Source organism: Tachyglossus aculeatus, chromosome X2 (genome assembly GCF_015852505.1).
Source record: "Tachyglossus aculeatus isolate mTacAcu1 chromosome X2, mTacAcu1.pri, whole genome shotgun sequence".
Lineage (NCBI taxonomy): Eukaryota > Metazoa > Chordata > Mammalia > Monotremata > Tachyglossidae > Tachyglossus > Tachyglossus aculeatus.
Genome location: NC_052100.1, coordinates 30,239,601 through 30,262,374, shown reverse-complemented (window position 1 = coordinate 30,262,374; position 22,774 = coordinate 30,239,601). Strand labels below are relative to the sequence as shown.

Here is a 22,774-nt window from a genome sequence, read left to right as displayed (position 1 = left end):
CACTTCACTTCTCTGGGCCTCAGTTCCCTCATCTGGAAAATGAGGATTAAGACTGTGAGCCCCCCGTGGGACAACCTGATCACCTTGTAACCTCCCCAGCGCTTAGAACAGTGCTTTGCACATAGTAAGCGCTTAATAAATGCCATTATTATTATCCGGCCCGGGGGTCTTCCTGACCCTGCTAAGGGAAGATCCTGTACCCAGCTTCCTGATAAGGCAGGCACCTGAACAGGATGAAACAAAGGAGGGCAGGACGCGTGATGTGCCCCCCTTCCCAAGACAGTAATCTCGTTGTGGGCAGGGGATGTGTCTGTTTATTGTTATACTGTACTCTCCCAAGTGCTTAGTACAGTGCCCTGCACACAGTAAGCGCTCAATAAATAGGATCGACTGACTGAATCTGAAGAAATGGCTCCTCGGCCGGACGAAATCGAGTCCCGGCCTTGAGACCTGTAACGCTCCACCCCTAAACTTCACAGTGCTTGGCACATAGTAAGTCCTTAACAGATATTATTACTGTTATTATTACCCCGTGGGGTCCTCCCACCTCTAGAGACTCTGGTCCCCAGAGTGACTCTCGTTCGCTTCGACGAGAAGGTTAGGAGACAAAAGAGTTAGGAGATGAGAGTGTTGGGCCGATTTACACCGAGTTAACCTATTTTGAACCCTACTTGTCGATAACAAGAGGGTTAGGAATCAGTCAAGTGGGTTTCGAGGCCAAACGGGTTCGAGGGGATGGCCGGAACAGAAAGGGCAAATGCAAGGCCACATAGTAAACCCTGAAATACCAGCCATATATATGTACACAGGGAATGTGGTGCTGTGCTCAAGAGCCTCCAGTGGTTTCCCATCCACCTCCGCATCAGACAGTAAGCGCTCAGTAAATACGACTGAATGAATGAATGAAAACAAGTAAACAGGCATCAATAGAAATAAATAGAATTATAGATATATACACGTATAAGGGGGCGGGGAGGAAGGGAAGGGCAAACGGAGCCAATCGAGGTGGCGCGGAAGGGAGGGGGACCTAAGGAAAATGGGGGCTTAGCCTGGGAAGGCCTCTTGGAGGAGGCAAACCTTCAGTAGGGCTTTGAAGGGGGGAAGAGTTTGGTAGATTTGAGGAGGGAGGGCGTTCCTGGCCAGAGGTAAGACGTGGTCCAGGGGTCTACGGCGGGACAGGCGGGATCGAGGCACAGTGAGAACGAATAACCCTAACCCTAACCCTAACCTAAAGAAGCAGCGTGGCTCAATGGAAAGAGCCTGGGCTCATGGGTTCAAATCCCGGCTCTGCCAATTGTCAGCTGTGTGATTTGGGGCAAGTCACTTGACTTCTCTGGGCCTCAGTTCCCTCATCTGTAAAATGGGGATGAAGACGGTGAGCCCCCCGTGGGACAGCCTGATCACCTTGTATCCTCCCCAGCGCTTAGTGCTTGGCAGGAGTGTGAGGACCTGGGTTCTAATCCCAGGTCAGCCACTTGTCTGCCATGAAGCAGCGTGGCTCAGTGGAAAGAGCCCGGGCTTTGGAGTCAGAGGTCATGGGTTCAAATTCCGGCTCTGCCCACTGTCAGCTGTGTGACTTTGGTCAAGTGACTTCACTTCTCTGGGCCTCGGTTACCTCATCTGGAAAATGGGGATGAAGACTGTGAACCCTCCTTGGGACAACCTGATCACCTTGTAACCTCCCCAGCGCTTAGAACAGGAGGCCTTCCCAGACTGAGCCCCTTCCTTCCTCTCCCCCTCGTCCCCCTCTCCATCCCCCCATCTTACCTCCTTCCCTTCCCCACAGCACCTGTACATATGTATATATGTTTGTACATATTTATTACTCTATTTATTTTACTTGTACATATCTATTCTATTTATTTTATTTTGTTAGTATGTTTGGTTTTGTTCTCTGTCTCCCCCTTTTAGACTGTGAGCCCACTGTTGGGTAGGGTCCGTCTCTATACGTTGCCGACTTGTACTTCCCAAGCGCTTAGTCCAGTGCTCTGCACACAGTAAGCGCTCAATAAATACGATTGATTGATTGATTAACAAAATGCCATCATTATTATAACGATTAGTGCCGCCAGGGGGCGAGCGAGAGGCGCGGCTTCCCAGAATAACAATTAATGCCACCAGAGGGCGATAGAGAGGCGCACCCTCCCAAAAATAACTATTAGTGCCACCAGAGGGCGATATTCACTCATTCCTATTTATTGAGCGCTTACGGTGTGCAGAGCACTGTACTAAGCGCTTGACAGACAATGGAGTCTTCCGCTTCCTCTCCCCACAGTGGAGCTGTCTACTCCCCCCTTTTTTATGGTATTTGTTGTGTTTACTATGTAGCAGGCACCTATGTGCCATCCACTGAATTTGCAATAACTGAGGTATTTGTTGAGCAGTGTGATAGAAGATAATCAGCTAGGACACAGCCCTGTCCTATATGGGGCTTAAAGTCTAATTAGGAGGGAGAATCCCCATTTTTCATTCTTTATATCCTCCTTTACAGATGAGGAAGGCGAGAGATGAAGTGACTCACCCAAGGTCACACAGCAGACAAGCAGTCTGCTCTTGGATGCCGAGGCATTGTGGCAAGGGACCTGGAGTCAGGGGTCGTGGGTTCAAATCCCGCTCCGCCAATTGTCAGCTGTGTGACTTTGGGCAAGTCACTTCACTTCTCTGGGCCTCAGTTCCCTCATCTGTAAAATTAGGATTGAGACTGTGAGCCCCCAGTGGACAACCTGATCACCTTGTATCCCCCCAGCGCTTACAGCAGTGCTTTGCACATAGTAAGTGCTTAATAAATGTCATTATTATTATTATTATTATAGAGAAGCAGCAGGGCTCAGTGGAAAGAGCACGGGCTTTGGAGTCAGGGGTCATGGGTTCAAATCCCAACTCCACCAATTGTCAGCTGGGTGACTTTGGGAAGCAGCGTGGCTCAGTGGAAAGAGCCCGGGCTTTGAAGTCATTGGTCATGGGTTCAAATCCCAGCTCGGCCAATTGCCAGCTGGGTGACTTTGGGCAAGTCACTTCACTTCTCGGGGCCTCAGTGACCTCATCTGGAAAATGGGGATGAAGACTGTGATCCCCCAGTGGGACAACCTGATCACCTTGTAACCTCCCCAGTGCTTAGAACAGTGCTTTGCACATAGAAAGCACTTAATAAATGCCATCATTATTATTAAGCCACTTCACCTCGCTGGGCCTCAGTTCCCTCATCTGTAAAATGGGGATGAAGACTGTGAGCCCCCAGTGGGACAACCTGATCACCTTGTAACCTCCCCGGAGCTTGGAACAGTGCTTTGCACATAGTAAGTGCTTAATAAATGCCATCATTATTATTAAGCCACTTCACTCTCTGGGCCGCAGTTCCCTCATCTGTAAAATGGGGATGAAGAGTGGGAGCCCCCAGGGGGACAACCTGATCACCTTGTAACCTCCCCAGTGCTTAGAACAGTGCTTTGCACATAGAAAGCACTTAATAAATGCCATCATTATTATTAAGCCACTTCACCTCGCTGGGCCTCAGTTCCCTCATCTGTAAAATGGGGATGAAGACTGGGAGCCCCCAGGGGGACAACCTGATCACCTTGTAACCTCCCCAGAGCTTAGAACAGTGCTTTGCACATAGAAAGCACTTAATAAATGCCATCATTATTATTAAGCCACTTCACCTCGCTGGGCCTCAGTTCCCTCATCTGCAAAATGGGGATGAAGACTGGGAGCCCCCAGGGGGACAACCTGATCACCTTATAACCTCCCCGGCGCTTAGAACAGTGTTTTGCACATAGTAAGCGCTTAATAAATGCCATTATTATTATTATTATTATTATCATGATAATTGTAGCCTGGAAGGGGGCTCTGTTTCCTCCCTGAATGAAAGGGCCGCCTGCCCATCACCAAGATGGCGCCCGCGAGCCCGGCCCTTCCTCTACGTCACTTCCGGCGTCAACTGGAGGAGCCGCGCGCGAGCTGATGCGCACGAGCCCGCCCGCTCTGCGCGTGTCGACGCGCATGCGCACGCCCGCCCGTTCGCGCCGTAGGACCATTGGCGACGTGGAGGCGGCGTCCTCGGGCCCGGCAGCGCCCCTCGGTTCGACGGGAGGTGCGTGGGGACCCTCTCTCGTCCTCCGGGGACCCCAATGGGAAAAGCCGCCGACCGGACGGAGATGGGTCTGAGGGGAGAGGAGGGGGGGAGGCTTGCACGCAACCGGCGCGCAAGCGCACTGCTGCCTGCAGCCAGCGCTCATGCGCACGGGCTCTTCTCGCCGCCAGCGCGCATGCGCACTGACTCTTCCCCGCTCCAGCGCGCATGCGCGCCCCGTCCGCCGGCTCGCGCACGGCCTCCCGCCGCCAGGGCGCATGCGCACGGGCCTCCTCGTGCCCCACTTTTGAGGGAGGAGCAGTGTGGCCTAGTGGGCAAACCCCTGCCAACGACCTGCCCCCTAATAATCATAATAATAATAATTGTGATATTTGTTAATCCATTTAATCGTATTTATTGAGCGCTTACTGTGTGCAGAGCACCGTACCAAGTGCTTGGGAAGAACAAGGTGGCAACATAGAGAGTCAGTCCTTACCCAATAGCAGGCTTAGTTGCTTCCTGTGTGCTAGTCATTGTAATAATAATAATGTTGGTATTTGTCAAGCGCTCAATCAATCAATCGTATTTATTGAGCGCTGACTGTGTGCCGAGCACCGTACTAAGCGCTTGGAAAGAACAAGGTGGCGACATACAGAGGTGGTCCTGACCCAACAGCGGGCTCAATTGCTTCCTATGTGCCAGTCATTGTAATAACAATAATAATGTTGGTATTTGTTAAGCGCTTAATCAATCAATCAGTCGTATTTATTGAGCGCTGACTGTGTGCAGAGCACCGTACTAAGCGCTTGGGAAGAACAAGGTGGCAACATGTAGAGGCGGTCCTTACCCAATAGCAGGCTCAGTTGCTTCCTATGTGCTAGTCATTGTAATAACAATAATAATGTTGGTATTTGTTAAGCGCTTAATCAATCAATCAGTCGTATTTATTGAGCACTTACTGTGTGCAGAGCACCGTACTAAGCGCTTGGGAAGAACAAGGTGGCAACATGTAGAGGCGGTCCTTACCCAATAGCAGGCTCAGTTGCTTCCTATGTGCTAGTCATTGTAATAACAATAATAATGTTGGTATTTGTTAAGCACTTAATCAGTCGTATTTATTGAGTGCTTACTGTGTGCAGAGCACTGTACTAAGCGCTTGGGAAGTACAAGTTGGCAACATATAGAGACGGCCCCCTACCCAACAGTGGGCTCACAGTCTAGAAGACAAAAAGTGATCAGGTTGTCCCCCGTGGGGCCCACAGTCTTCATCCCCATTTTCCAGATGAGGGACCTGAGGCACAGAGAAGTGAAGTGACTTGCCCCAAGCCACCCAGCGGACAAGTGGCAAGGCGGGGATTCGAACCCGTGACCTCTGACTCCAAAGCCTGGGCTCTTTCCACTGAGCCACGCTGCTTCTCTGCTACTCCCCCTTCTAGACTGTGAGCCCGCTGTTGGGTAGGGACTGTCTCTATATGTTGCCAACTTGTACTTCCCAAGCGCTTAGTACAGTGCTCTGCACACAGTGAGCGCTCAATAAATACGATTGAATGAATGAATACATGCGAAGCACTGTTCTAAGCACTAGGGGGATGCAAGGTGATCCGGTTGTCCCACGTGGAGCACACAGCCTTCATCCCCATTTTACAGATGAGGTAACTGAAGCCCAGAGAAGTGAAGAGACTCGCCCAAAATCACACAGCTGACAAGCGGCGGAGCCGGGATTAGAACCCAGAACCTCTGGCTCCCAAGCCCGGGCTCTTTCCACTGAGCCACGCTGCTTCCCTGCATGGGGCTCACACGCTTAAATCCCCACTTTCCAGATGAGGAAACTGAGGCCACAGAAAAGTGAAGCGACTTGCCCCAATGCCCACTTTGCCACCTACGTGCTGTGTGACCACGGGCAAGTCGTTTCTCTTCTCTGTGCCTCCATTCCCTCACCTGCGAAATGGAAATTCATCCCCTGTCCCCTGTCCTTATTATTCAATCGTATTTATTAGGTGCTTACTGTGTGCGGAGCACGTATTAGACTAAGTGCTTACTGTGTGCAGAGCATGTATTAGATTGTGAGCCCCATCGTGGCTCAGTGGAAAGAGCAGAGGTCATGGGTTCTAATCCCGGCTCCGCTACTTGCCAGCTGTGTGACTTTGGGCAAGTCACTTCACTTCCCTGTGCCTCAGTTCCCTCATCTGTAAAATGGGGATGAAGACCGTGAACCCTACGTAGGACAACCCGATTACCTTGTATCCCCCCTCCAGCGCTTAGAACAGTGCTTAGGGCATAATAAGCGCCTAACAAATGCCATCATCATTTGGGACCTGGTTACTTTGTATCTACCCTAATGCTTAGGACAGGGTATACGGTGAATCTATCAATCAATCAATCGTATTTATTGAGCGCTTACTATGTGCAGAGCACTGTACTAAGCGCTTGGGAAGTACAAATTGGCAACATATAGAGACAGTCCCTACCCAACAGTGGGCTCACAGTCTAAAAGGGGGAGACAGAGAACAAAACCAAACATACTAACAAAGTAAAATAAATAGAATAGATATGTACAAGTAAAATAAATAGAGTAATAAATATGTACATACATATATACAGGTGCTGTGGGGAAGGGAAGGAGGTAAGATGGGGGGATGGAGAGGGGGGCGAGGGTGAATGCTTAACAATTACTTCATCTGTTATCATTAATCAATTGTGTTGAGTGCTTACGGCATGCAGAGCACTGAACACTAAGCGCGCGGGAGAGGACAATATAAAAGTTGGTGTACACGTTTCCTGTTGTTAATAGTAAGCGGGGAAGGGAGGGAGACTATGGGGGTGGTGAGAAAGGTAGAGCCCAGAGAGGTTATAGGGATTTTCCAAGATTATCCAGTAACCTCTCAATTCCAGGGGGGGACTGAAGTGGTCAGAATGTCCCCGGATCCCTCACCTTAGGTGGAGAAGGCTAAGAAGTCAGGCGGCGGGCCTAAATCTGGTGTCTCACTCGGCAGGCGGCGAATCCAGTTTCCAAGATGTCGTACATGCTTCCTCACTTACACAACGGCTGGCAGGTGGACCAGGCCATCCTGTCCGAAGAGGACCGAGTCGTCGTCATCAGGTTTGGCCACGATTGGGATCCGACGTGTATGAAAATGGATGAGGTTTTATATAGCATCGCCGAAAAGGTAAACGGGCGTCAGCTCCTACAGCGGGATTCGAGGACCAGAGACAACAGCATGTCTTGCAGCGGAGTGGGGAGAGCATCGTCGTAATAATAATAATCGTGCTACTTGTTAAACGCTTACTGTGTGACAAGCAGTGTTCTGGACGGGTCTAAGAGTCAGAAGGTCATGGGTTCTAATCCCGGCTCCACCCCTTGCCGGCTCTGTGACTTTGGACAGGTCCCTTCACTTCTCTGGGCCCCACTTACCTCATCTGTAAAACGGGGATTGAGATCGTGAGCCCCCCGTGGGACATGGATTACGTCCAATCCGATCTCCTGGTATCCACCCCAGCGCTTAGTACAGTGCATGACGCGTAGCACTTAACAGATACCACAACTGTCATCAAATCCCAGTGGGCTCTTAGTCTAGGAGGGAGAACAGGTAGCAAATCTCCATTTTGCAGGTGGGGAACTGAGGCACAGACAAGTGAGGTAAACGGACCAGTAGGTCCGGTGATCCATCTCTCTCCTGACAGGAGCTTCGGTCCGGGCCTTTGTCAATCACCCGGGTGACCGAACGGAGCCGTGGCCTGGACGGCGCAAAGCCCGGGAGGCTGTCCTGGATCAGGGAAGCCAGGAGAGAGTCACCGAGGGGGTCAGGGAGGAGATGCGAGGGTGGCTCGGAGCTCGGGACAACTTGATCCCCATTTGGGGATCACCAAGAATCTCCCGTGGTCTGGGGCCGGGTTTGAAGGCGTCCGTTCCGCCGGCAGTTCCTGTCCAACCTCGGGTGTGAACGGTAGGGACGGCGACGGCATTTTCCGTGCACACATCTACACGTGACGACTCCGGACAACCCACAACTCGGTCAGTCGGATCGGTGGTAATTACTGTGTGCAGAGCACTGTACTAAGCGCTTGGGAGAGCGCGACCCAACAGAGTTGGTAAGCACGCTCCCTGCCCACGGGGAACTTACAGTCAAGAGAGACATGAAAATGCGTTACGGATGTCAGTCACAATTGAACACTCTGAGTGGTCCCTGGAACTGGGCCCTCCAGGAAAGGGTAGCGGTGCGTTTGCCGAGTTCTCTCTCTTTGGCTCTGTCTCGCAGGTGAAAAACTTTGCCGTGATCTACCTCGTAGACATCACGGAGGTCCCGGACTTCAACAAGATGTACGAGTTGTACGACCCTTGTACGGTCATGTTCTTCTTCAGGTAGGCCCCGCCGCGATGGGGTGGGGGAGCTTGGGGTGGGCCAAAACAGGTGTATCTGTATTGTACTCTCCCAAGCACTTAGTACAGTGCTCTGCGCACAGTAAAGCGCTCAGGAAATACAGTTGAATAAATGAATGAAAGGCAGAGGGAGGCAGCATAGCGTTCTGATGTTTCCGTCAAAATGGACTCGAACCAAACGTCTCCTTCCCGATTGAAGCCGTGATCCGAGCCATCCGACTGAGTGATTCCAAGGGATTCCCTGGGTGGGCGGGGTCGGTGATGTGAAGATTTCTCCCCGCTTCCAGATCTGCCCCTCGAGGTCCCGTTCCCGTATACACTGTATGTCCACCGTTAAGGAAACGCAGTACATCCTTGTCCCACATTGCTGTTTTACCCCATTAAATAATGCAAAGATGCCCAGGCACAAAGAAACGCCCGGGCCGCCCCAAGAGACTTCTACACTTGTGTAAACGCTTCGGCCCTCCGGCTCGGGGACAGAAAGCACCGTGGCCTAGTGGCTAGACCCCGGACACGGGCGTCAGAAGGACCCGGGTTCTAATTCCGGCTCTGCCACTTGTCTGCCGAGTGACCTTGGTTAAGTCACTTCATTTCTCTGGACCTCAGTTACCTCATCTGTCAAAATGGGGATTTAGACCTTGAGCCCTATAATAATGACGGCATTTGTGAAGCGCTTACCATGTTCAAAAGCACTATTCCAAGCGCTGGAGGAGATACAAGGTAATCATGTTGTCCTGCGTGGGGCTCACAGTCGTCATCCCCATTTTACAGATGAGGTAACTGAGGCCCAGTGAAGTTAAGTGACTTGCCCAGAGTCACACAGCTGACTCTCTTCCTCCCTTCAAGGCCCTACTGAGAGCTCACCTCCTCCAGGAGGCCTTCCCAGACTGAGCCCCTTCCTTCCTCTCCCCCTCGTCCCCCTCTCCATCCCCCCCATCTTACCTCCTTCCCTTCCCCACAGCACCTGTATATATGTATATGTGTCTGTACATATTTATTACTCTATTTATTTTACTTGTACATATCTATTCTATTTATTTTATTTTGTTAGTATGTTTGGTTTTGTTCTCTGTCTCCCCCCTTTTAGACTGTGAGCCCACTGTTGGGTAGGGACTGTCTCTATATGTTGCCAATTTGTACTTCCCAAGCGCGTACTACAGTGCTCTGCACATAGTAAGCGCTCAATAAATACGATTGATGATGAATTGGCAGAGCCGGGCTTTGAACCCATGGCCTCTGACTCCCAAGCCCGGGCTCTTTCCACTGAGCCACACTGCTTTCCCCTATGTGGGGCAGGGACCGTGTCCAACCCGATTAACTCAGATCTACCCCGGCGCTGAGGACGGTGCTTGGCACACAGTAAGTGCATATCAGACACCACAGTTCTTATTATCACCCCCCCTTCCCTCTGTAGGAACAAGCACATCATGATTGACCTGGGCACGGGAAACAACAACAAGATTAACTGGGCCATGGAAGACAAACAGGAGATGATCGACATCATTGAAACCGTCTATCGGGGAGCCCGGAAAGGCCGCGGTCTGGTAGTGTCGCCCAAGGACTATTCCACCAAGTACAGATACTGAAGGACCTGGGCCCCGGCACCCTTCCCCAGCTCCGTTTGTAAATACCTCTGCTCTTTTTAGCGCGGAAGGGTTTTAAACGTCTATTTAAACCCTCAGTCCTAACTTCCCTGGGAAAGCGCTCAGTGGCCGCACGAAGCCGAGGAGCCAGATCTCCCGTATCGATTGAGGTCACTGAAAATCCTTCACGCTGTGTGTTTTCCTGTGCAATGAATTTTCGAACCGGCAAGGACGCTCCCCTCGGTTCCCAGCCGAAGGAATAAAAATCGCCCGGAATCTGGGAGCGGCCTCAGTACGTGTGTCTTTTTGGTAATAAACTGAATTTTTCTCTTCGAGAGAGAATCCGATCAAGTTAGGAGTCTGATGTTCTTCACATGTCCTTCCAGGCGACCGGTAGACGGCACTTCCGAACCAGGGAGAGTTCAGCCTAATTCACAATTTCATCTTTTTAACAGACTTGTGGGTAGAAAATGAGCCCCACAGGGCAACATCCTATCACTTCAAATAAGGTAGTGGGCAACGGCAGCGAGGCCGCCCGTAAAGTTCTTGGAGATCCTATTGAGAAGCAGGGGGGCTCCTGTTATAAGTTAGATCCTATTTGTTAAATCAAGGGGAGAGGTAACCCCTTCTAAATCTGAGCATGTTGTAAATCCGCTGCCATTGCAGGCCGGGGAGAAATCCTGTTATAAATCAGATCCGATTGTAAAGCAGAAGGGAGATCTATTATGAACCAGAACCTCTCGGATCAATCATTCAATCATTTATTGAGCGCTTACTGCAAGCAAGCAAGCAAGTTAGCACACATTCATTCATTCATTCATTCAATCGTATTTATTGAGCGCTTACTGTGTGCAGAGCACTGTACTAAGCGCTTGGGAAGTACAAGTACACATGATCCATGCCCTTAAAGCCGACAATCCAGCAGCCCTTTACTGAGAAGCAGCCAAGCTTAGTGGAAAGAGCACAGGAGTCAGAGGTCGTGGGTTCTAATTCCGCCTCTGCCACTTGTCTGCTGTGTGACTTTGGGCAAGTCACTTCTCTTGGCCTCAGTTCCTTCAGTTGTAAAATGGGAATGAAGACTGTGAGTCCCACGTGAGACAACCTGATTACCTTGTACCTCCCCCAGTGCTTAGAACAGTGCTTGGCACATAGTAAGCGCTTGACAAATACCATCATTATTATTATTATTACTCACCCTTACGTTAGCACTTAATGAACATATCTTTATTCTGTATTTCCCCTATCTGTAATTTAATGAATGCCACCCACTGTTAACTTGAGGGCAGGAGTCACTTCAACCAACTCTATTGGGTGGCACTTTCCCAAGCGTTTAGCACAGTGCTCTTGTGCACAGCAAACATTCAATAAATCCCGGGGATTGGTTGGGAGGCAGACACTAAAATAATCTACTACTAGAGGATTAGGATTTCAGAATTAAGGATTTGCTCATAAGGGCTACACAGGGCTGGGAGGGGACGGCCCACATGCCTGGGTGAGGCAGAGTCGCCAAAGTGGCGGTTGGAAGGGGAAGTCGGGTGGGGAAATGAGAGATTTATCAGGGCAGATCTCCTGGAGGAGAAGGGCTTGAAGATGGGGGCCAGCAGGAATCTGCCAGATGTAAATGGGGAGTTTCGGGCAGGAGGGAGGGTGTTTGGCGCTGGTAGAGACGTGAGCGAAGACTGTGATCTAGGTGTTTATGAGCCGTGGGGCGGGGACGTCACCCTTTAAGACGGTGGTGGGATTTCATTAAACTAGGCCACATTTGACAGAATAAATCACGGGCTTAGGGAATTCCCGTACGACTGGTTCTCCCGGAGGCCGAGCCCGCCCTCCCGGCCGCCCACAGCTCTCCTGACTCACCCATCCGACACGCTCTCGCCCTCTCTGATTTCAACTGAGGCCGGGCCGGAATTCAGCCTTCTCCAGACTCTCTGGGCGGAATTCTGTTTCTATCTCGCCGGAGTCGAAATGAGGTTATCAGATGGGACGCAGCCGCCGTCCCCCACGGGGTTCACAATTTACCATCTCCCTATATGTTTGATGATGATTGATGATCTCTGCTGTTGTCTTACGCCGTCGAGTCGTCCCCGGCCCGTAGCGATGCCGGACACGTCTCTCCCAGAACACCCCACCTCCATCTGGATCCAGGGAGTTTTCTTGGTAAAAATCCGGAAGCGGTTTCCCGCCGCCTCCTTCCGCGCAGTCAACTTGAGTCTCCGCCCTCATCATCATCATCAATCGTACTTATTGAGCGCTTACTGTGTGCAGAGCACTGTACTAAGCGCTTGGGAAGTACAAGTTGGCAACATATAGAGACAGTCCCTACCCAACAGTGGGCTCACAGTCTAAAAGGGGGAGACAGAGAACAAAACCAAACATACTAACAAAATAGAATAGATATGTACAAGTAAAATAAATAAATAAATAGAGTAATAAATATGTACAAACATATATACATATATACAGGTGCTGTGGGGAAGGGAAGGAGGTAAGATGGCCCTCGACTCTCTCCCGTGGCGCTGATGCCCAGCGTGGGCGAGTTCTGGCTTGTAGCAGACTCGTTAGCCACGGCCCAAGCTAGGAATGGAATAGACAGGCCTCTGCTTGACTCTCCCTCCCGTAGTCGAGACTGGTAGAGGACCCGAAACTCTCCTGGTGCCGCCCTGAGAGTTGCTCCCCATTTTAGGGGAGCAGGGCACCCAACAGCAGTGGTCTAGCGGATAAAGCCCGGGCCTGGTAATTGGCAAGATCCGCACAATAATCCAGGCGTGTTTGCTATGTGACCTTGGACAAGTCATTTCACTTCTCTGTGGATCAGTTTTAAAATGGGAATAAAGACTGTGAGCCCCATGTAGGATAGGGACTGCATCCAACCTGATTAGCTTGCATCTACCCCGGTGCTTAGTACAGTGTTTGACACATGGTACGCGCCTAACAAATACCATCATCGTTATTATTGTCATAGCACAAGGCCAATCAATCAATCAATCATATTTATTGAGCGCTTACTATGTGCAGAGCACTGTACTAAGCGCTTGGGAAGTACAAATTGGCAACATATAGAGACAGTCCCTACCCAACATTGGGCTCACAGTCTAAAAGGGGGAGACAGAGAAAAAAAAAAAACAGCAAACATACTAACAAAATAAAATAGAATAGATATGTACAAGTAAAATAAATAAGTAAATATTTATTATATAATAAATAAATTATATATTATATAATAAATAAATATTTATTTATTTATTGGCAGAGCTGGCACTAGAAGTCTTGGGACTGACAGTCCTGTGCTCTTTCCTCAACTGTCTGAAGGAGACTGTTCTATGAGCTCTAAATATAAATGGAAATTTGGGACTTGGTTCTTTCCACCTGCCTTTCATCGAGCACATGCCACTGGCCAGGCCAAGAGCCTCATCTGACTCCCGGATGACCAGACTAATCTGGGGGTTACCGTACATGGTGAAAATCCACTTTATTAATTGCTTTTCCGTGCATTTCTAGCTCCGTCCTAAATTTATACATCAGATACAAAGCCCAACTTATTCCAAGAGGATGCACCTCGCAGATTTTCCCCACGGTCCTCACCTGGTGCTCTGAAATGGGCTTTTGTTTAGGGCTGCGGGGAAAAAAATGAGAACGACGTTACGAGGAGACACCAGACATTTTCTTCTTTGGCTAGTGACGGAAAAATGGCACAGCTGTGCTGCACAGATAAAATGGTCTCCTGGATAAAGGCTACTTTGCTGTCTTGGCCTATAATAATAATAACGATAATTGTGGTATTTATTAAGCACTTATTATGTGCCAGGCACCATACTAAGCGCTGGATTGGATACAAAGGAAATCGGGTTGGGCACAGTTCCTGTCTTACATGGGGCTCACATTCTTAATCTCCATTTTACTGATGTGGGAACTGAGGCATAGAGAAGGGTAGTGTAAAAAAAAAACTATGGTATTTATTAAGCGCTTACTATGTGCCAAGCACTGCTCTAAGCACTGGGGGAGATACGAGGGAATCAGGTTATCCCACATGGGGCTCACAGTCTTAGTCCCCATTTAACAGATAAGGTAAATGCGGCACAGAGAAGATAAGTGGCTTGCCCAAGGTCACACAGCAGACAAGTGGCAGAGCGGGGATTTGAACCCAGGTCCTTTGGACTCCCAGGCCCGGGGTCTATTCACTAGGCTACGGTGCTCCTCAGCCTACAGAAGGGGAAGTAAAAATGTCTCACTTCTGGGTTCTCTCATTTCTGCTGCTGACGGAAAGCTAAATTTAGAGTCTCCAAAGTCCTGAAGTGGAGAAAGTGTCGGCAAATCCCAAAAGCAAGAAACACGAAAGAGTAGAAATGGAACATTTCTGAAGGGACCGTGAATTTGGATCGATCGAGCTGAGAGCAGAAGGAGGGTCTATTGGGCAACTCAAAGGTAAATCTTTTCAAATACGAAAGAGGAGACAGACTTCGTTGCCACAGATTGAGACCTTTCGGCTCGACAATCATCATCATCGTCAATCGTATTTATTGAGCGCTTACTATGTGCAGAGCACTGTACTAAGCGCTTGGGAAGTACAAATTGCCAACATGTAGAGACAGTCCCTACCCAACAGTGGGCTCACAGTCTAAAAGAAATAATAAGCGCTTAATAAGTGCCATCATTATTATTATTACAAGGTGATCAGGTTGTCCCACGGGGGGCTCACAGTCTTCATCCCCATTTTACAGACGAGGGAACTGAGGCCCAGAGAAGTGAAGTGACTTGCCCAGAGTCACACAGCTGACAATTGGCAGAGCCGGGATTTGAACCCATGGCCTCTGACTCCAAAGCCCGGGCTCTTTCCACTGAGCCACGCTACAATAGCTGTAGGAGTTCACAAGGGCTAAAGCGAGGCCGTTTCCAAGTCAGACCCATGGTTGCTTCAGCCGAAAGTGGCATCAAAGGGTGGCTTGGAGGGGCTGGCTGATGGTTGCCCTCCATACAACCAGTTAGCCCACTAAGCTCTCTCAGTGGAATTATGTCTTTTGGCTATTCATCATCATCATCATCATCAATTGTATTTATTGAGCGCTTACTATGCGCAGAGCACTGTACTAAGCGCTTGGGAAGTACAAATTTGCAACATATAGAGACAGTCCCTACCCAACAGTGGGCTCACAGTCTAAAAGGGGGAGACAGAGAACAAAACCAAACATACTAACAAAATAAAATAAACAGGATATGTACAAATAAAATAGAGTAATAAATATGTACAAACATATATACATATATACAGGTGCTGTGGGGAAGGGAAGGAGGTAAGATGGGGGGGATGGAGAGGGGGACGAGGGGGAGAGGAAGGAATTATCCCTGTGGACTATCCTGGTGATATTTTCCCTATAGACTGTCTCAGTAGAGTTATCCCCATAGGCCCTCCTAGTGGAATTATCCCTGTAGGCTACCCCAATGGCCCGTCTTGGTTCCTTTCTGAAAACGGTCCTTTTAAAAACCCAGTAGAAAATGACTGCTGCTTGATTAAGGCCTGGTCCTCACCCAGGAATAGCCTTTATCTCAGAAATATTCTGGGGGATTCATTCAACCTCAGGCTGCACGAGTATCACACTTCGATAAACAATTTTTCAGGGACGATTAATTAACGGGTTGGGGATAAACGGGTCAGAGCTACCTCTGAGACTGACATTTTTCGGTAACAAATTCCTGTATTATCATTAGGATCACCTCCAGCCAAACGCTTTGCCGCCCACTGCTATTTGGCCGTATAGAGTCTGTAAAGTTGTGGATGCGCACGTGCACACAACACACACTCACACATATACACAAACACACACGGAGTTCCCTACGGGTCGGCACAGCGGAGCCGAGGCCCAGCAGCATCTCACAGCCGGACCGATACCCCCTCCGAGGCCCACGACCCTTTCCTCCCACCCCAGCACCACCGGAGCATCCCGGGTTACCCAGAACGGACCCGGGCTGTGTGGAGAACTCCCCCTTCCACCACATTCTCCAAACTGTGCAAAGAATATACCTGTTCTAGCCGTCAGACAATAGCATTTATTGAGCACTTTCTCCGCGCAGAGCAACGTAGTAAGCACTTGGGTGATTACAATGTAACAGACACATTCCCTGCCCACAACGAGCTTACGGTCTAGAGGGAATCTAAAAGGGATATTACAGTCTACAGTCCTCCCAGCTTTTACAGAAACAGAACCCTGACCTCCAGCCTCGACGGAAGACTTCAAGAATCCCCGTGAAATCGTTCTGAAATTGAATTTCCACCTTATGCGCTATGTTAAAACCAGCCTGTTGACCAAACTCCGTGGCCCAGGCGATTTCAACCGCTGTGCAAGAGGGGAGATATCACTGGACTCCACAAGGAAATAAATCAGTGGGCACCGGGAGTTGCCACGCACAGAGTTCGTTATCCAAGGGAGACGTTTCGGAAGCCGGAAATATCAGATTGGAGACGGCGGATGAGCGGATCCTATTTTCTCAGAAGGCGGTCATTAGGGGCCATAAAAGCCACCGGACTGCCAGCGACCCTCCCTGCTGCCGGGGCAACGAGTCCCCCCGGGTTCTTCACCGCCGGGGTCGATTCCGGCCTGTATCATCAGGACCGACACGTTCTTCTGTAAGTCAGTGATTCGACCGCCCATTTCTTCCAGTAGAAAGTTAAGGAGCGCTGAGTTGCAGGAAGGCTGGGCTGCTCTGGATGCCCGTTTGTCTCGTAACATCAGGAAGAAAAGCAACAACAACAGCGGGACCGTCTCTATATGTTGCCGACTTGAACTTCCCAAGCGCTTAGTACAGTGCTCTGCCTAAGCGCTCAATAAATACGATTGAATGAATGGGCTCTTTCTAATCAGAATGAATAATGGCTACCGGATTTGGCTTCGGGCCAGTTAGAAAGGGCAGGATTCTGGAAGTCAGAACAGCCAGGCCCAGCTCTGCCTTCGGCCTGCTGGGTCGTGACCTCAGAGAAATCAATCAATCAATCAATCGTATTTATTGAGCGCTTACTGTGTGCAGAGCACTGTACTAAGCGCTTGGGAAGTACAAGTTGGCAACATATAGAGACAGTCCCTACCCAACAGTGGGCTCACAGTCTAGAAGGGGGAGACAGAGAACAAAACCAAACACCCTTTTAACCTCTCTGGGACTCGGTTCCTTATCTGTGAAATGGGGATAATGACACCCGCCACTTCTTTATCTCCCAGGGGTTCGGAGGATAAAAGAAGGCAATCAGGTCAGAGGGCTGAGGAAAGATAACAGCGCACCATAATTTCCAGCTATTATAATAAAAATAAACTGGAAATAATGGATCTGCCCTACCTGTCGGTTCGTAAGGCAAAGCAGAAGCAAAAAGGGCCTCTCATCAGAGGAAATCAATCAGTAGAAGGCTTTGAGCGCTTATTCTCTGCAGAGCGCTGTACAAAACAAGCACCCGAGAGAGCACAGCGGAGTTAGTGGACACTATCCCTGCCTTCAGGAGTTTACAATCCAGTGCAGGAGAGAGATTCTGAATAAATGACAGGCAGGAGGGTTTAAGGGGCCAATTCTGAGGACTTCCTGAGTCTTGACATCACAGGAAGCTAGAATCCACTGCTGCAGGAGCCACTTAAAAGATTGATTCTAAATAATAATAATATTTGTTAAGCACTAATTTGTACGTGCCAACCACTGTGGTAAGCACTGTGGGGTAGACACAAAGTCATCAGGTCAGACACAGTCCCTGTCTCTCGTGGGGCTCACAGTCAAAGAGTGAAAAAAAAGTACATATTTACTATTTATTCTTCTCTTGTACATATTTACTACTCTATTTATTTTGTTAATGATGTGCATTTAGCTTTAATTCCATCTGTTCTGACGACTTGACACCTGTCCGCATGTTTTGTTTTTGTTGTCCGTCTCCCCCTTCTAGACTGTGAGCCCGTTGTCGGGTAGGGACCGTCTCTAGATGTTGCCGACTTGTACTTCCCAAGCGCTTAGTACAGTGCTCTGCACACAGTAAGCGCTCCATAAAGCACAGTGCTCTGCACACAGTAAGCGCTCAATAAAGTACAGTGCTCTGCACACAGTAAGCGCTCAATAAATATGATCGCATGAATGAATGAATGAAAGTACTGAATCCCCATTTTGCAGTTGAGGACACCGAGGCACAGAAGAGGGAAATGGCATGCCCAAGGTCACTCATCAGGCAAGTGGGAGAGCAGGGATTAGGACCCATGCCCCCCGCCCTACCTCCTTCCCCTCCCCACAGCACCTGTACAGATTTATTACTCTATTACTTTTACTATTAAGTAACTAGTATTAAGTATGTAATACTTAGTATTTACTTAAGTATTTAACTATTAAATACTTAATAGTATTAAGTACTATTTACCCCTGAATATTTACTATTCTATTTATTTTCTGGGTGATGTAAATCTAGTTTTATTTCTATTTATTCTGATGACTTGACACCTGTCCACATGTTTTGTCTTGTTGTCTGCCTCCCCCTTCTAGACTGTGAGCCCGCTGTTGGGTAGGGACCGTCTCCATATGTTGCCAACTTGTACTTCCCAAGCGCTGAGCACAGTGCTCTGCACACAGTAAGCGCTCAATAAATACGATTGAATGAATGACCCAGCTCCTCTGACTCCCAAGCCCGTGCTTTTTCAGCTAGCCATTAGAGCAAAAGCCTGCTAAAGCAATTCAATTATTTTTGGAAACCCTTTTCACACCCTAAGGGAGCCAGTGCAGATTGTATTGACTTTTACCAAAACCCTCAGCTTTGATCTAATTCAACTCCATGCTAAAGAAGTGTGCTGGCTGCAGGATGCCAGCTGCCTAAGTGTCTTTTGGGAAGGATTTTCATATACTACCCTGAGTGATTTCTTCCTGCAACTTTTTACTTCATCTGTTGCCTTCCACTCCACTCAGCGGCCAGTGAAACGCTTAGCCCGCTACAGCTAAATCTCCAAGCGCCTCATCGGAGCTCAAAAATAGCCAAAGAAAAAAAGAGGAAAATATCCGCTAACACGAACCAGCAAAAATAGTTAGGCCTTATTCAGGATACGACCCCAGGATCCTACTCAGGCCATGGCAGAAAAGGATATTTCTCTCAGTTAATGTTTCTGTCAGAGCTTGAAAATTTTCTTGAAGTTCCTGCAATAGGTTATCTGCCTGGAAAATGAACCAGAAATATCAATAACCGACAGGGCAATTAGCATTTTCACGTGACTTTACTTTTCCAAGTTTTTTTCCTGACATTTCTAATCACTTTGCACATCATCACCATAGTATTTATTGAGCGCGGCACTTATTGGGTGCAGAGGGCCTTACTGGGCCCCTATTATCTGCTGTTCTGGGCCCCTACTGTGTGAGGACTGTACAACTACAACTACTATTAATGGTATTTATTAAGCGCTTACAATGTGCCAAGCACTGTTCTATGCTCTGGGGCACGCCTTCTCCGCACATTCATTCATTCATTCAATCGTATTTATTGAGTGCTTACTGTGTGCAGAGCACCGTACTAAGCGCTTGGGAAGTCCAAGTTGGCAACATCTAGAGATGGTCCCTACCCAACAGCGGGCTCACAGTCTAGAAGGGGGAGACAGACAACAAAACAAAACATATTAACAAAATAAAATGGAATAAATATGTACAAATAAAATAAATCCCCGCCTCAGAGAAGCAGCATGGCTCAGTGGAAAGAGCACGGGCTTGGGAGCCAGAGGTCATGGGTTCTAATCCCAGCTCCACCACTTGGCTGGGTGACTTTGGGCAAGTCAGTTCACTGGGCCTCAGTTACTTCATCTGTAAAACGGGGATTAAGACTGTGAGCCCCACGTGGGACAACCCGATCACTTTGTATCCCCTCCAGCGCTTAGAAGAGTGCTTCGCACCGAATAAGCGCTTAACAAATGCCATTAATATTACTATTATTATCCATCCTTCTGTTAGTCTGTCCATCCATCCAATAATGATAATAATAATAATTCTATTCATCCCTCCATCCTGGGCCTGGAGCAAGAGGCTTCTCTATCGGACTTCCTCCTCTGCTGGAACTGTCCAGTGTGGGATGGACGGGGCTTTGGGGTTGAAGGCCCTGATTAACCGGGGGAGGGGGCTGGGGGTGGGCCATTCATTCATTCATTCATTCAATCGTATTTATTGAGCACTTACTGCGTGCAGAGCACCGTACTAAGCGCTTGGGAAGTCCAAGTTGGCAACATATAGAGACGGTCCCTACCCAACATTGGGCTCACAGTCTAGAAGGGGGAGACAGACAACAAAACATATTAACAAAATAAAATAAATAGAATAAATATGTACAAGTAAAATAAATGGAGTAATAAATATGTACAAACATATATACATATATACAGATGATGTGGGGAGGGGAAGGAGGTAAGGCGGGGGGGATGGGAAGGGGGCGGAGGGGGAGAGGAAGGAGGGGGCTCGGTCTGGGGCCATCCCAGCGCTTAATAAATGCCATCATTATTATTATTATTATCCCAGGCCCAGGGTCTCCTGGGGGCATTCATTCATTCAATCGTATTTATTGAGCACTTACTGTGTGCCCAGCACTGTACTAAGCGCTTGGGAAGTACAAGTTGGCGACATCCAGAGACGGTCCCTACCCAATAACGGGCTCACAGTCTAGAAGGGGGAGATGGACAACAAAACAAAACATGTGGAAAGGTGTCCAGTCGTCAGAACAAATAGAATGAAAGCTATTAAAGCAAGACCCCCATCATCATCATCATCAATTGTATTTATTGAGCGCTTACTATGTGCAGAGCACTGTACTAAGCGCTTGGGAAGTACAAATTGGCAACATATAGAGACAGTCCCTACCCAACAGTGCCCCAACAGACCCCCAGCCTGGGGGTCTTGGCAGGCCCGGCCCCAGGGAGAGAGGGGGTGGGGGGGCTGAAGGCTCGGATTAAGCGGGGGAAGGGGATGGGAAGGGGCTGGGGGCGGGCCATCCCAGGCCCAGGGTCTCCTGGGGGCATTCATTCATTCATTCATTTAATCGTATTTACTGAGCGCTTATTGCGTGCAGACCACTGTACTAAGCGCTGGGGAAGTCCAAATCGGCAACATCTAGAGACGGTCCCTGCCCCACAACGGGCTCACAGTCTAGAAGGGGGGGATGGACAACCAAACTAAACATCATCATCATCATCAATCGTATTTATTGAGCGCTTACTGTGTGCAGAGCACTGTACTAAGCGCTTGGGAAGTCCAAGTTGGCAACATAGAGAGACGGTCCCTACCCAACCGTGGGTTCACAGTCTAAAAGGGGGAGACAGAGCACAAAACCAAACATACTAACGAAATAAAATAAATAGAATAGATACGTACAAGTAAAATAAATAAATAGAGTAATAAATATGTACAAACATATATACAGGTGCTGACATGCGGACAGGTGTCCAGTCGTCAGAACAAATAGAATTAAAGCTAGTGAAGCAAGACCTCCAGCCTCCCCAGGGGGAGAGGGCCATCTTGTTGCCGACTTGTCCTTCCCAAGCGCTTAGTCCAGTGCTCTGCACACAGTAAGCGCTCAATAAATACGATCGATGATGATGATGCTCTGCACGCAGTAAGCGCTCAATAAATACGATTGAATGAATCCCAGGCCCCGGGCCCCGACTCACCAACCGCTCCACCGGCGTGTCCGGCCCCTCCATGGTGGGGTCACCAATGTTGGGGTCACCGCCGGGGTCACCCGGCCCTGCCAGGGGCTTTCCCAGCCCCGCTGGCCGCCTCTGTATTAAGCGCCCAAAATGGGGCGGGGGGCGGGCCTTCAGGCCCTGCTGGACCACTCAGCAAGCCGCCCAGGCTGCCCACGCTTACAATCCTCATCGTCCTGCTGTTTGCTAAGCGCTTACTACGTGCCCGCCGCTGGGCTGAGCGCTGGGATGGACACAGACCCTTCTAATCATCATCATCATAATGATGGCATTTGTTAGGCGCTTACTATGTGCCGGCCACTGGACTAAACCCAGGGATGGACACAAGCAAATGGGGTTGGACACAGACCCTTGTAATAACAATAATACTACAATAATAATAATAATGATGGCATCTGTTAAGCGCTTACTATGTGCCAGGCACTGGACTAAACCCAGGGATGGACACAAGCAAATCGGGTTGGACACAGACCCTTTTAATAATCATAATTATAATAATGATGGCATTTGTTAAGCGCTTACTATGTGCCGGCCACTGGACTAAACCCAGGGATGGACACAAGCATATGGGGTTGGACACAGACCCTTGTAATAACAATGATAATGATAATAATAATAATAATAATAATAATGGCATCTGTTAAGCGCTTACTATGTGCCAGGCACTGGACTAAACCCAGGGATGGACACAAGCAAATCGGGTTGGACACAGACCCTTGTAATAATCATAATAATAATAATGATGGCATTTGTTAAGCGCTTACTATGTGCCGGCCACTGGACTAAACCCAGGGATGGACACAAGCAAATCGGGTTGGACACAGACCCTTTTAATAATCATAATAATAATAATGATGGCATTTGTTAAGCGCTTACTATGTGCCGGCCACTGGACTAAACCCAGGGATGGACACAAGCAAATCGGGTTGGACACAGACCCTTTTAATAATGATAATAATAATAATGATGGCATTTGTTAAGTGCTTACTATGTGCCGGGCACTGGACTAAACCCAGGGATGGACACAAGCAAATCAGGTTGGACACAGACCCTTTTAATAATGATA

General features: G+C 48.9%; 2 protein-coding genes across 3 annotated transcripts; one reads left to right on the top strand and one right to left on the bottom strand.

The window, feature by feature from the left end:
• The first annotated feature begins 3,995 nt into the window (after positions 1–3,995).
• Positions 3,996–10,381, top strand: TXNL4A (thioredoxin like 4A). 2 transcript variants are annotated; one of them, XM_038770911.1, is made up of 4 exons: positions 3,996–4,090; positions 7,063–7,169; positions 8,326–8,429; positions 9,862–10,381. In XM_038770911.1, the coding sequence occupies exons 1-4, from the start codon at positions 4,000–4,002 to the stop codon at positions 10,031–10,033; spliced, it is 474 nt and encodes a 157-aa protein (XP_038626839.1). In that variant the 5' UTR covers positions 3,996–3,999; the 3' UTR covers positions 10,034–10,381. The 2 variants fall into 2 exon arrangements, with proteins under 2 accessions (XP_038626839.1, XP_038626840.1); XM_038770912.1 differs by having other exon boundaries at positions 4,009–4,090; positions 7,063–7,236.
• Positions 10,382–16,066: 5,685 nt separating this feature from the next.
• On the bottom strand, positions 16,067–21,794 carry HSBP1L1 (heat shock factor binding protein 1 like 1). The gene is made up of 3 exons (XM_038771278.1): positions 21,673–21,794; positions 19,120–19,186; positions 16,067–16,685 (listed from the first exon to the last, which is right to left on the bottom strand). The coding sequence occupies exons 1-3, from the start codon at positions 21,703–21,705 to the stop codon at positions 16,528–16,530; spliced, it is 258 nt and encodes an 85-aa protein (XP_038627206.1). The 5' UTR covers positions 21,706–21,794; the 3' UTR covers positions 16,067–16,527.
• Positions 21,795–22,774: the final 980 nt, after the last annotated feature.